Below are 14251 nucleotides of genomic sequence, written 5' to 3' on the forward strand. Positions count from 1 at the left end.
TAGGTCGGGTGTTTTCGATGAATCTATCATGGCACTGGGGGGACACTGGGGTGGGCAATGGGGGGGAACTGTCTGGGGAGGCACTGGGGGGGCACTGTCTAGGGAGGAAAGGTGATTTTATTACAATCTATTACCTGCTGCATTTTGTAATTAAATTATCTGCATGTTGTGGAAATATATAAGTAGTCTGTTGGGGGTGAAAGGAAACGGACAGAATTTACTTGAGTTTATTTATGTTTTATTAAAGTATCTCCTGTATTTACAATGTCATAAGCAAAAACATCCAACACAAAAACAATAGAAAATGTGTAGGCCTGGCATCCTATAGTGGTTTCAATGTAGAGATAAAGATTGATAGGTTCTTGGTTTAACTGGTTAAATGGACGTAAAAAATCTATACACATACTAACCAGTAAACCGCATTTGTCATAAAGCTCAGAAATCATTTTCAACAGTTCACATTATCACAAATTAAAACAATCATTATCATTTTTGGAACTGTGCTGCATAAGAATGAACATATATTCACCATAATCATACCATATTAACTACTTGATGATTGGAAATCACATGTGTTTTTGTTTCTCTCACAGACCCCCCAAATTATTTTAAGCAACTCTATAAGTGTTCATCTACCCAAAGCCAGAGAACTCGCCATCAACACCTGATATATACTTAGTTGCATGCAGTAAATAGCAGATATTCACAAGCTCACAAATGTGTTGTGAGCTTGTAGATCTGCTATTTACTAACCTTGCGTCACCAGACTTTCCACCTCGAAGGAAAGCCTGGTATTTGTTCCAAACTGGCCCGTGTGACTTTTTTGTTCCCCCAATCCCCATTTAAATGGTGAATCGAGAATAACTACTAGTCTCGCCAGTCGCTATACTAGTTGGTACCAAACAAATTATTCCTATAAGCTAAACTACACTGACTGCATCAAGGGTTTTATTGGGTAGGCCCTGAAATTATGCATTATTTTGATCGCAGGGTGCTTGGTTCCCGCTTGGTGGTTCCGGCCTGATGACTACAACCAGTGACTACAACATACATGAGTCATGACGCAAGTTATTTCCGCTCCTGACCGGATCAGACACCCGGAAATGTACAGTATTGATCTCAGGCTGAGCACAACACCGACACGCAACTTAAGTATAACCGAGGCTTAATTAAGACTGTTCGTTCTGTTCTATGTTGGCGACCAGTCCCTTGGTGTCGACGGCGGAGCGGATGGGGTTGTTGAAGTACAGGCTGTTGTCGAAGGTGCACTCTCCCAGGACCGGGGTGGGTAATTTGGGCATCCTCTTGCGGAGCAGGAAGCCTCCCAGTCCGACCACAGCCATGATGACCAGGACCACGGCTATGACCACGCCGGCGTTCCCGTGAGGAGCCTCCTCCACTATGAGGGCTGAACGGGACAACATAACAGTCTTAGGAACAGTGGTGAAAAGTAACTACAAAAATACTTTTACTCTAAAATACTTTTAAGGGCAGTTTTTTCAATTTCCAATACTTTTACTTCTACTCCACTACATCTCGGGTCCACTAATGTACTTTTACTACATAATATGTAGTAAAAGTCCATTACTTGGACCCGAGTACTTGAAGGTTTCATTACATTAATTTTCATTTATTTATTTATTTTGTTTTTTATGGCGTTATTATTAATTTTATCAAATGGCATTTATCAAAATAGAATTCTGTAGCTTACCAGTAATTGGAGGCTTTTCTGTTGGTACAATAACTGCAAAGCAAGCATAACCAATATTGTAAGTAGCGTAACAGCGTAACAGATGTATAATGGCAATATAAACTGGAGTGCCATGATTTTTCCCCCCCACCAAAACATAATCATCGGGTACTATGATTATACTAGGAGGAAGATTTATTTCAAAAAAAGTGTACAGAAAGTGTTAAAATTATGTTTTTATGTGGCCACACCCACCAGTTTATTAAGTATACCTGGTTTTTACCTTAGCACCACCCACCTGAACTTAAGACTCGCCTACAGCTGTTGTTGTTTGATAATGTGGGAGGGGTTAGGGTTATGATAAAAAAGACTTTCAGCTTTCAGGAAGAAACCAAAAATATACAGGGAAGACATATTTGAATATTATAATTTAACCACACCTGGGGGTCTATTACGATACAACTTTATTGTCAGCTTTCACTGAAATTTGTTTTGCGTTCATGACGTCACCGTTCAAGATACAGACAAGGCATACACAATACATTACAAAAGATATACACATTAGAGTAATGTTAAGCAAGACAGAACAATTACAAAAATCACGGCACTCCATCTTTAAAGCAAACCTGATGATTAGTTGAACTTACTTTTGGGAGTCTTGCAGATGTAAGACTTGTACCTATTGCAGCTGTTTGTGCTCCATTTACCGCTGTCAGAAATGACTTCTACACAGGAGTTTGACTCAGACAATTTTGGCATCCCTGTTTTCCAGTCGGTATAGTCCACCACGCTGTTATCAATCCACATCCATTTATCTGCAAATAAGTGGTCAGAGATTAACTGTCAGGATGGTCATTATTGAATTGTAATGCAAATATACTAACAATGTTGTCAACAAATAAAAACTAGACTAAAATGTTGAGGAGGGACTAGTGAAGTCATTAACTTTGACTAAAATGTTGACTAAAGCTATACTAAAACTAAAACATTTCATATGACTAATAAAAACTAAATTAAATTGTATTCAAAAGACTATGACTAAAACTAAAACTAAAATAACGAAATTGCTCTAAAAAATAACACTGGCCAGGAGTTGGAGACCAAAGTCAACATTACGTTCACCTTCATGGCTCTTGTACAGGCCGGTCCAGAAGGACTTGGCACCGTCCTGTAGAAGCTCCAGGTTCTGTTGTATGAACCGACCCTCCACAGGGTCCAGAATGCTCACCAGAGTCGCTCCTTATGGGACACAGAAAGTATATACCGATACCATGCAGTTTACCATCAGCGTTAAGGCTGTCCTTGAAAGAAAAATCTAGGCATACATACAAATTCCATCAACAAGTTAAAGTGCAGAGTTGGCTGAAATGTGCCTGAATAATGTGTTTTATATTAACTATACAATATGTGAAGACATTGAAGGTGGGATAATAAGCCTATAGAACTTTGGTAGAGTACTTATGAATAGTCTGTGGAAGACACCACGTCGACCCTATATTCTGATTCTGGTAGACCACGTGGGATGTTTTATTATTATTTTGTATTGCTCTGTAAAGCAGTTTGAGCTGCATTTCATGTCATGAAAACCCCCCACCCAACTGCTAAGACTATGAAGGCAAACATAATGTAAAAAGCAGCATTAAAATGGAAACAATTTAAAGTCTTACCCATTCTCATACATTCCACTGTGGCGTGGGCCCAGTTGTCCACCACAGAGTTGACGAAGGAATAACAATGACCCCTGAACGGTACCCAGGTTTTTCTCTTCTTTGGTTCTGGACAGATGCCAGGGTGCTGCGGGGGGTCCGTGGGGGCTATATCTGTAAAAAGAGAGAGGAGACTACAGCTTAAAACCAAAATGTTTCCAAAAAACATGCACTCAACTGTGGTATTTTGTAGAACAAGCATGGAACCCAACTGCTTACTGCAGTGGTTCTCAATCGTTTTAGAATAGTTCAAAAATAGCCAAGCTATAGCCAAGCTATAACCAAGCTCGTAGATTGGCTATTTTCACTACTTCAAACAAAGAAAATATGCAATTTCTTTGGGTCCTGAACCATTGTTTAGGAACCAGTGGCTTACTGTACCAGACTATATCTTGTCTGAAAAGAGCCACATTGACTGTGTTTATTTTCTAAATCGTCATTGAGGATGGAGCAAAATGGTACCACCACAAATGTGATGTACAAATGGCACTTCTACAGTGACCTCGGAAATGGTGAGGAGCATGAAAGATTGTCTCACCTGGCGACCTTTTACACAGCGAGTAATATGTATTGCTGCATGTCTCCGTTTTCCACATTCTATCCACATCCATATATACACAGGCGTAGTTGTTTTTAGGCTCGTTCGGACCCCACTTTGTGTAGGACAGAGGCCAGTTGTCGACCCACTTGAATCGTCCCTCAGTCTGTGGACAAGGACACATGGTGGTGTTAATGGAAGCATGGCGGCACGGCATAGAAGGGAGTCTAGAAATGGTAAGACTGCCGTGAACTACAGTACGACTGGCACGTCACTCTGAACTGATGTGTTCTGTGTTCCCAGAAAATTACTTATTTTCGAACAATTACGCAGAAGGGTGAAATCAGCCGCCAACTTTATCTGCCAGACATAGTAGAGGCGAGGCTTCCACCACTTTGAGTGGCACCGAACGCGGAAGCCACGGGTGTCTTTCTGACAGAATTAACAGTCTGGTTACTGCCTTTCTGACAGAAATAAAATACCATTTCTGATAGAAATACAGGGTGATAAATAGCAATGTATGTCGGACATTACTAACACTAAGTAACTCTACCTCTACCTCATTGGGAAGCCACGGGTGAGTCTTAACCGGCCACGTTGGTATGTCGGACTCTGACATCGCAGCCTAAAACATCCTACTTTATCAGCAAAAAAAGTTGTTAGAGGTTGGCACACAAATAGTGGTGTAAGCACGATTCAAACCCTGGAGGTGTCACAAGGGAATAAATAGCCAGATGTGTAAGGAATTCGATTGGAAACTCAAAACTAGGTATTTCAATACTCCTCTGGTCATCTCCTCATATGTGAAAACACCATCCATAGAACTGTGTTGGAGAAATTGTGGGGAAATCGGGGACCATACACACATTTTTTGGGACTGTCCAATAATTTCAAGGTTTTGGAAAAAGGTTAATAAGGAAATCGAAAAATGTTTAGGGTTGAATATTCCTTTTGGTCCTGAGTTATGTCTGCTTGGTATTATACCAGAGGAGGTGCGTGCATGGAGTTACATATTAAGGATACTTTTACTGATTGCTAAGAAAATGATAACAGTAAATTGGAAGGAAATAAAGCCACCTACTATAACCCAATGAAAGCAGAGACTGAAGCAGGTTTATATAATGGAAGAAATGACCGCAAGGCAATTAAAAATGGACAGTTTCATACTTAGATGGACTTCTGTGATATTGTATTTGGGTGTTATATGTTATATGTGTGTAGAGGTTGTTGGGTCTGTAAAAGTGTCATGAAGTGGTTGTTGTGTCTGGAAAAAAAATAGCTTTTATATAATTGATTCTGAAGTGTATTGTGAGTCATGTCTCCAGTTCTTCTCCTGCCTAACTCAACTTGGAAATGCTGTACTATAGTACCGTAATTTCCGGACTATAAGGCGCACCTGAATATAAGCCGCACCAGCCAAATTTAGGGAAAATCCCAAATATGTACGTATACAAGCCGCACCGGACTATAAGCCGCAGGTGGCCCCCTAGTGGCCGTTTCGTTAGCTCAGAGCCTTAGATGGCTCTGCGTTAGCTGTAAAAATCCATAGATAAGCCGCACCGTTGTATAAGCCAAATCAAGGGTAAAAAGTCGCGGCTTATAGTCCGGAAATTACGGTAGTTATGTCAAGCTGTTTTTCTGTTTTATTTTCTTCTTTTTTGTGTATTATTTTGTTTCTTTCTTCTGTTTTTTGTTTTCATTGATTCGTATGTTTTAATTGTGTTTGATCATTCTTATTATTTGGTGTAAAAAAAAAGAAAACTTTAGAAAAAAGAAAAAAAAAACCCTGGAGGTGTGGATTCGAAGTCTATTGACTAACGAGCCATGCTACCGAGCTGGCTGCCAAAATGGGTTTTCAGGCTTTAGTAGAATATGACATTATGACAACGCCAAACTCATAAAAAGAAAGAAACCCCCGCCCAGCTAGGGGAGGGGTACTCCCCATCCCCTCCCCATATTTCTGGCAGAAGCCGTTGGCGGATGATTTCACAATTCTGCATCAAGCACACACCCCATGAATTCAAAGTGTTTTGTTTTTTTGTCGCATTCCTGAGCCAATAATTTGATGAACAGCAGACTCACTCAATTGAGTCTCCTACTGACCAGCCATCACATTATTGGCTCACCTATTTTCATGTATCTAAATATAATTGGTACACTAAGATAATATATATCTAATATATGTATATATTATATCATATAATCTTAAAACAAATGTGCATAATGGTACAATTTTTGTCTATATTGTCAATTGACTCAATTGATTTAGAAGGAATTATTTTGTAGAATCGGCCTCAGGTTCTTAAAAGGGTTAAGACAGAGATGATTTCATTCATTTCAGACATGAGTGTCATGATTTGGTTCGTTTTTGGGTTCCTTCCTCACCTCGTTGTTGTTGAGGCCGATCCACACGGGCTGGTTGTGCTTGCTCATCTGCAGGGTGATGTAGGCCTGGGTGATGGGGTTGAGGATGCTGGCCAGCTCAGCGTCGTCCGCCTGGCACTGCCGCCGCGCCTCGTCCCACCTCATCTTCTCCTTCACGAGCTTGAAGGAGTCGTTGCCCAGCTTGTAGAAGGTCTTGGACGAGACGGTGGTGGCCGGGACCGCGATCTGAGAGTCTGCCGGAGGGAATGAAACATAATCATCCGTCGGGTCACGTACAAGTAAATCTGAAACACTTTAAAGTTTTGAACCATCAAATGCAGTGGTTCCCAAACATTTTAGCTCGAGACCCATAAGAGACATTAAGGTGTCTCTCCCTCTAAAAATATATATACTGGTATGTGGGATACAAAAATCTTCGCCCCATGAAAATGGGTCCACACCCCAAACAAAAAACATGGGTCCCGACCCAGTGATTGGAAACCACTGCTCTAATTTTATTTATTTTTTACGATCACTGTGCACACCAAAGACCATTGTCTTTGGTGTGCACTGTACAAAATTGCATTTTGCCTCTTGTACTTTCTGATTCTGATAATAAAAACTAACCTGAGTTGCACTGTATTGATCTCTTTGCCAAACATAGCCGATTGACAAGCTCAATCGTTCTACCTCGCAATGCGTACTGAGCTTACACAGTAGATCTGCTACTTTCAAACAATCGTGAACAATTCTGAAACGTTCAACACCCATCTTGTATGGGGGTCCCTGGCTGGCACATTTTCTGATGGAGGTCTGTGGTCGAATACATGTAAATCCTGGCCTTGACATGAACATTGTTTGAGAACCACCGATGTAGCTAACAGTTTCTTTACCAATGTTCCTTTTACAGATGAAGCCACGACTGGTGCCACAGTCCTCCACCTTCCAGAAGCCAATCTGTTTGGGGGAGCTGCCCACCATGATCACACAGTCAAACACCTGTCAGACAGGATGAGAGGTCATTGTCTTGGGAATGTCGACTCATATAGAGCTATTATGCCCAATAACTAATAACAACTAATAATAACTAATTTTATACGGGTATCAATGCTGTCCTGCTCGATACAGTATCAACTACTGTATGCAGTACAAGTAAATAATGTAGAGCAGCTGTGCAGTTCATCTGTGAAATATGCATGTGCTCTCTCTACCTCATCCATATAGGAATAACGTCCGTCGGGCACTGATACGGGGTGTCCTTTGGCCCAGTTGGTGTAGGAAACCCCTCTGCCTTCTGTCCACAAGAAGCGCATCTCCCAGTTGACGTCATTCATGCCGATCCACATGTCTTCAGGATAGTTCAGCATTTGTGTCGTTAGGAACGCTGGCAAAAAGGACAAAGTCTATAGGTACTTGATTTTTTATTTATTTTACCGAACCTTTCTTAATCAGAAGTTCATATAGAATAGAAACTATTATTTTTGCCAGACCTTCAACACAGTTAGTTTGTGTTGAAGGTCTGGCAACAATAATAGTGGTATGAGGTCACCGGAATGCTAAATATTACCTAGCACTTTCATGGAGTTGAAAAAGCTAAAGGGTAAGTGATGTTTTTTGGTTAAAAGGTTTGGTTTGGTTTGAAGGGGAGACCCCTGCTGTGACTGAGCTTTACTCAGTCACAGCAGGGGTCTCCCCTTCAGACCACCTCTTTAATAAAAAAGAAAATACAGTTTCAGGTAATGTTACAAACTTTCAACCAATCAGGAGAGTACATTTATCAACTTGATTTATATTGTGTTCCAGTCCCAGTGTTGTCTGTTCATTAATTTTAATCTGCCTCCTGACAGAGTAATAGAATAAATTGGTATCCCGATTCCCGACCTGAAAATGCATTTTCTGTTAATTAAAGAGCTGGAGGGACATGGAGACTCCTGTTACTTAACAAACGCTATACAGTATAGCAATGAGCGTATTACAATATATAGATAGTTATTTAAAGGTATATTCAGTGATTTCACTTAATTCAAATATCACTTATTCTTTTGTTTTGTTGTGATAATCCTCCCTACTATAGAGTGTGCTGACGATATACGGAGTTCCTCCCTGTCCCCAGTTAACCCCTGGGGGTCAAAAAAACGTAGGTTTCGTTTTGGACTCTCTATCCTGATTGGATGAAAGGCTGGGTGGGCTGGGTTTTTTGAGTGAAATCACTGAATATACCTTTAACAATTATTTTAAGAAAAGCCTACCTATAACCGACCAGTTGATTTGAACAGCATGGTGGTACAGTGTGTTTATCACTCACCCTGCTCTCTCTCACTGAGGACGGAGACCAGATTTCCTCCCTGGTTGATGCAGTGGGTCCTGGCTTCATGCCAGTTCTTCTTGTTGGTCCCCGAAACAAATGTGTAGCACTGTGTAAACATGACATGTTAATGCTGCTGCACGTTGGAATAACACAGGTGAGGGGCCGGATGACCTAATCAACATGAGATAGACTTTAACCCTTGGACTACCAAGTCCAACCTTGGGTAACAAATTGGCATATTTTTTATTCATCATTTTCTCATAACGAAGTCAAATTAACCTCAAATCAACCCCAAAACATCGCAAAATATCACATTTTTTACAATGACGCACATAGAGACGGCGCGCGTGCACGATAGCGCACGATCACGCGGATTTCGGCCGTTTTTTGGTAAATTACATCCAACATTAGTGATATTAGCGAAAAAATATTAATTTTTGCTCCGTTGAACCCTAGATAACTGACATTGATTGACATTCCGTTAATTCCGTGAACGGGAGGTTTGTATTTTTAGAAATATTCAGTTTTTTCCGTTAATTGTAGCCCAGGGGTTAATATGTTAGCTCCCCTCACTTCACACGGGTGTCAACATGAGTTACACGTAAAACATACCTGATTGTATACACAGGTTTAATGGTTGTCTTTAGTTCAATGTTTGTTTTGTAAACGCCATTGACAATGAAGGGAAAATGTACGTCATAATGTGCCTCATTACGTCATATTGTCTCTTTATTGTTAATGGCGTTTAATGTTTGTGTTTGCACCGTTTGTTTTACATCACCATTACATTACATTACATCACCTAATCAACATTAGATTTTAATATATTAGCGCCCCTCACTTCACACGGGTGTGATTTTATTCTATTAATTTGGTCATTAAGGTCCACATAATGAGAGGTCTGCTCTGCCGTAACAATCGCGAAAAAAGGTTATGGCCATTTTTGTATACCACACCATAGACAACCAATATAAGGCAACACTTTTCAAATGTAAGTACAGTAGCATGTGACATTCCAAGCATTAATTTTGCTCCTTGACCTAATTTTGGCCACTTGCCCAAATGTGCCCAAATGTGCTGACCTCATCACATTTATGTTGACGGCTATGGCCGTTTTTAGGCCAAGGAGTGTTTTTCGTGCACAACTAATGCTTGGAAATGGATTCAGAATCATGAAAACCCCCTAGTTTGACATGTCACTGTATGCTACTTAAATCATGATGAAATTTGGAAACTGGTATATGTGGTATACAAAAATGGCCATAACTTTCTTTTCGCGATGTTTCTGGCAGAGAAGACCTCTCATTCTGTGGACCTTAATGACCAAATGAATAGAGAAAACACAAATAAAAAGTATATGTCATGACATCACAGATCCTCTCAAATTTTGGGTGACTGGCTCCCCGGCTATCAGAAATATGGAGCTCTACAGGGACCTAGGGACGGGTCACAGATAATGTCAGAGAGAGAAGGATGCAGGGGCTGGCTGGGCAGTGGGCACCCGGAATTGGTGGTAAGCAAACCGGGACTCGGGAGCCAAGGAAAGGAAAGAGGCGCACCACCTATAAGTAGATGCACAGCTGCGGCACGACAACAGAGCTAACGACACTGTAGCAGAGCTCACGGATGCTGGACAGGAGGGTGTGAACTTCTGAAGGGCAGTGTTGGCTGTAGACATAAACTACTACTTGCCTGACCATTTACTGCACATTAACAACTGTTCAGTCAAAGAGGAACACACTATATATGGATATGAGCAAAACTGCAAATATATACTGGTATTTTAAAGCTGCACTATTATGCAACTTCTACTTCTACCCCGGATTTGAACCTGGTTTCCTGCACAAGTGCTGACATCAGAGGATACATTTAATATTGACCATTAGATCAAAATTCGTGTCAGATCCTGTGTCTACGTGAGACATGACTTTTGACACAATCCTAAATGTCTCAATAGAAGAGCAGAGAGACCAAATACAACCAGCCTAATGGTATATTGTGTCTACTATACAGATTGGACAAAATGAAAATGTATTAATGAAAAATAAAGTTACATATATGTTGAATAATGTATTTATTACCTTTCCTTGAAAAGTAGTCCATTCTGGGGCACATCCTCCCTTGGGCACCGTGGTTGGTTCCACGGTCGTGTTGATAAAAGATGCACTTCTCTTACAAATGGAAGGAAGCTCTATGCCACAATTAATGTCATTCCAGTACCCTACAGGTGCACAAGTCACAATTAATGTCATTACAGTAGCCTACAAAGTCACAAAATGTTTTATGAAAGTTGGTCACTTTACTAATACCAAGTAACCAAGTATAGAGTTAGCAGTGGTGGAAAGTAACTATACAGTATTTACTTATTATTATTATTTTTTTATTCCCAATGTTCTATACTTTTACTTCTACTACAATACATTCAGAGGCAAATATTGTACTTTTTACAATTATTTGAATGCCGGTACTTTATAGAATTATAGTTACTAGTTAATTTGCAGATTTCTATTATTAAATACGAAACATTAACCTCTTCGGCCCTATACTTTGGCTGTTTGAAAATAGCCGATCTACAAGCTCACATCAACGCGTCACATTGTGAGCTTGTTGATCTATTTTCAATAGATTTCAATACATTTAGAAAACTTGAAAGTGAGTGAGTACTATTTATTTCATCACTGATGATCACCAATTTTTATGGGTTGCGAGCAAATTTCCGTTTCCTTCATTCCATATATATATATAATTTCAAAAGATTAAAAAAAGTTTAAACAAAAGCATCACAACGTTTTATGAACTATAAACAATTATAACATTTTAAATAAGACCTTTATATTGAACAAATATATGTGCAAATATATACAGTTATACAGTTACAGTTAAACTGCACTATGCAACTTTTCCCATAAATAAATGTAAAAAAGATTGCAGCTCTACAAGCTCACAATGCGGTGCGAAGCTACACGTTGTGCGGGTTGTAGCAAATTTCACTAGTTTGGGTCCCGGGCAAACGTCTAATCTCTCTTGAACTAACCCATGTTCTTGTAGAGCGTCACGCAGTTCTCTTCATTGTTGGCAAAGTTCGGCTCATTCCGTTCCCATGCAGTGTACGTGACAGGGCTACCATCCATCCAGCTGAAAATGTAATGAAAGCACGAACACGCACACGCACACGCACACGCACACACACACACACACACACACACACACACACACACACACACACACACACACACACACACACACACACACACACCAACAAATACCCATTAAGACAGGCCAATTCTACAAATCATGTTGCCATTAGTGGTGCTCAAACATTTTCATGTCAAAGACCCACAAAATGATATGTATTTGGCCACGGACCCCCATCTCAAAACATGTTGTGCTTGTACTGTAGGCTATATCTGGTATGTTTTAATAGCCAAAGTATAAAATATTGGCTAAAGTGGTTAAAATCTGGTGATTGAATAATTAAGACACATACAGAAACAACAAATAAGACCAAAACATACAGCTAGTGAGTTAAAACAGTTACATAGTGAGGTATAAGGAAATTTGAGAGCAGGTTATTAAATTGTCCACGGCATGGGGCATTACTTTTTAACACGAGTTGTAGATTGTTCCATGAAACTGGAGCATTGTAGCACAAAGCAGATTTTCCCAGTTCAAACTGAACTGGGAAAATATGAAACTAAACTAAAAAGAACCAAAAAGTCAATAATTCCCTGTTTAACAATCATTATACAAAATGTGGTTTGATTTACCTAAATGATTTATCCAAATTTATCGTCATGCCAATGTAGTATTGTGATTCTTGGCCTCTTGATATCTGTGGGAACAAAAAGTATAGTTTATTGCAATAGAGGGTATGCACGTGACATCATCATAAGTTATCATCAAGTCTGTCTGTTTTTGTTTGTTTGTTTTTTCCTGTCTTGTCTTTGTCATTGTCATAAAAGGTCAAAATCAATAAAAATATTATTGAAAAAAAAAAGTTATGCGGGAATGCCTACTGAGTGTAAAAAAAAACTACTTGACTGATTATTGCTGGTCCTATCTGATTGCAAAACGACAAAGAAATTAGCTCACTTTGCCACACACTTCATCACTCGATTGCCACTCACTTTATGCATGCGCATACCCTGGTCTATAAATAGTCGGTAGAGCGTTTGCCTTTCGACCACAAGGTTATGGGTTTGATCCCGGGCCTCGATCCCTAGCCTCTTATGACTGGTCATTGACTTACATACAATGTGATTTCTACTCAACTCTCTGGGCTGGTCTTTTGCCTCACCTGTCTCCATAGGAATCTCCTCTCACTCTCTGCCGTGATGACTGCTAGGTCAGCATGGTTGGCTTTACAAAAGGCTCGTGCCTCGTCCATTGCCAGGTTGTCTGAGTTGATAAAATACTGTGTGTCGTTGTATATGAGCCAGCCATCTTGAGTGGTGTTGTACACTGCAACAGGAACAACAGAACAGCTCTAAAGTTTAGACCTGTTAAATCTTTTGAGTGTAAAATGAAACCAAATGGACCCTTTGGTTTCATTTTACTCTCTCAAGAGTTAAATTATTGTTAAACAACTTAATTTACAAGAAGTCTACAGAATTAGAGAATGTAGAATATAGTAATTGATATTTTTCTCAACATGTGCCTGTTATCTCTCCTATGGTATCACATCATAATGGAAATGTGGACAAAATCTTATCCAATGACAACAAAATATAAAGTTTTGTGTTTGAGAGGCTCAAATGCTGAATAAATAAATTAGAGTAGACCCAAACAGTGAGTCTCGGCCGGGACACATGTTTCGTTCGTGGACCAATTTGTATGGGTCGCAACTAAGGAAATATTTTTGTGTCTTCCATTACAAATATATACAGCATTTCAAAAGTATTTTATACATTAATAAAATAATTAAAATTAAAAAGTGTTTAAGAGGTAGTGTCGTGAAAATAGCAGATCTACTAGCTCAATGCGGACCGAAGCACCATGTTGGGAGCTTGTAGATCTGCTACTCCGGACAAATGTGTATTACATTTCTCTTTTGGGCTAAAAAGTTTTTGGAAGCAGTGGCTTAGACTGCAAAGTGCAAACAAAGGGAACAAAACACATGGAGTTTCCAGCTTAATTTGCAGGGGTTGTAAGAGGTGAAAAAAAAGAAAAGAAAAATAGCACTCACCTTCAGTAACTTCGGTAGGCTCAGGTTTGGACGTTACACCTGGAAATATAGGAAGCAACATGTTGGAAAAGGTTGAGTGACAGCCCACAACTTTAATTATTTGTTACAGAACAATATGAATAAGATTAAAGGACGACGGTCACGGGTCACCCATTTTCAACTAATTTCATATAATTGGTCTTCCCTTATGCTTATAATAATATGGTACCATTTTTTTCTACCCCGTCTGAGTCTTAGAGGAGGGCTGTGCACAGTTCAGAAACATTCCTACCAGTGACATCATCAAGTGGTCAGTAGTACCTTTGCGCATCTGGCAGATCCAGTCTTTGTAGGACTCACAGTGCACATCGTTCCAGGACCAGCCGTACGTATATTGAAGCACCACGCAGTGCTCGTCGTCATTGTGGTTATTTGGTTCCCCAAAGGCCCAGTTTTCATAGCCAAACTACAGGGAATGTTG

At 39.8% G+C, this 14251-nt stretch overlaps 1 protein-coding gene across 2 annotated transcripts in view; it reads right to left on the reverse strand.

Moving 5' to 3' along the window:
* Positions 1-370: 370 nt before the first annotated feature.
* The window catches only part of mrc1a (mannose receptor, C type 1a), a gene marked incomplete at its 5' end in the record, with an annotated part of 39017 nt that continues 25136 nt past the window's right edge, over positions 371-14251 (reverse strand). For both annotated transcript variants that reach the window (XM_083778543.1, XM_083778542.1), the window contains 16 exons: positions 371-1408; positions 1712-1744; positions 2338-2505; positions 2813-2929; positions 3358-3510; positions 3935-4100; positions 6320-6552; positions 7192-7297; positions 7510-7682; positions 8604-8712; positions 10688-10827; positions 11641-11741; positions 12374-12438; positions 12904-13067; positions 13792-13830; positions 14092-14236. In XM_083778543.1, coding sequence (XP_083634669.1) covers positions 1170-1408; positions 1712-1744; positions 2338-2505; positions 2813-2929; positions 3358-3510; positions 3935-4100; positions 6320-6552; positions 7192-7297; positions 7510-7682; positions 8604-8712; positions 10688-10827; positions 11641-11741; positions 12374-12438; positions 12904-13067; positions 13792-13830; positions 14092-14236 — 2151 coding nt within the window. In that variant the 3' untranslated portion in view covers positions 371-1169. The remainder of the gene's footprint in view (positions 1409-1711; positions 1745-2337; positions 2506-2812; positions 2930-3357; positions 3511-3934; positions 4101-6319; positions 6553-7191; positions 7298-7509; positions 7683-8603; positions 8713-10687; positions 10828-11640; positions 11742-12373; positions 12439-12903; positions 13068-13791; positions 13831-14091; positions 14237-14251) is intronic.

This window comes from Protomyctophum parallelum (assembly GCF_964188405.1).
Source record: "Protomyctophum parallelum genome assembly, chromosome: 12".
NCBI classification, from domain to species: Eukaryota; Metazoa; Chordata; class Actinopteri; order Myctophiformes; family Myctophidae; genus Protomyctophum; species Protomyctophum parallelum.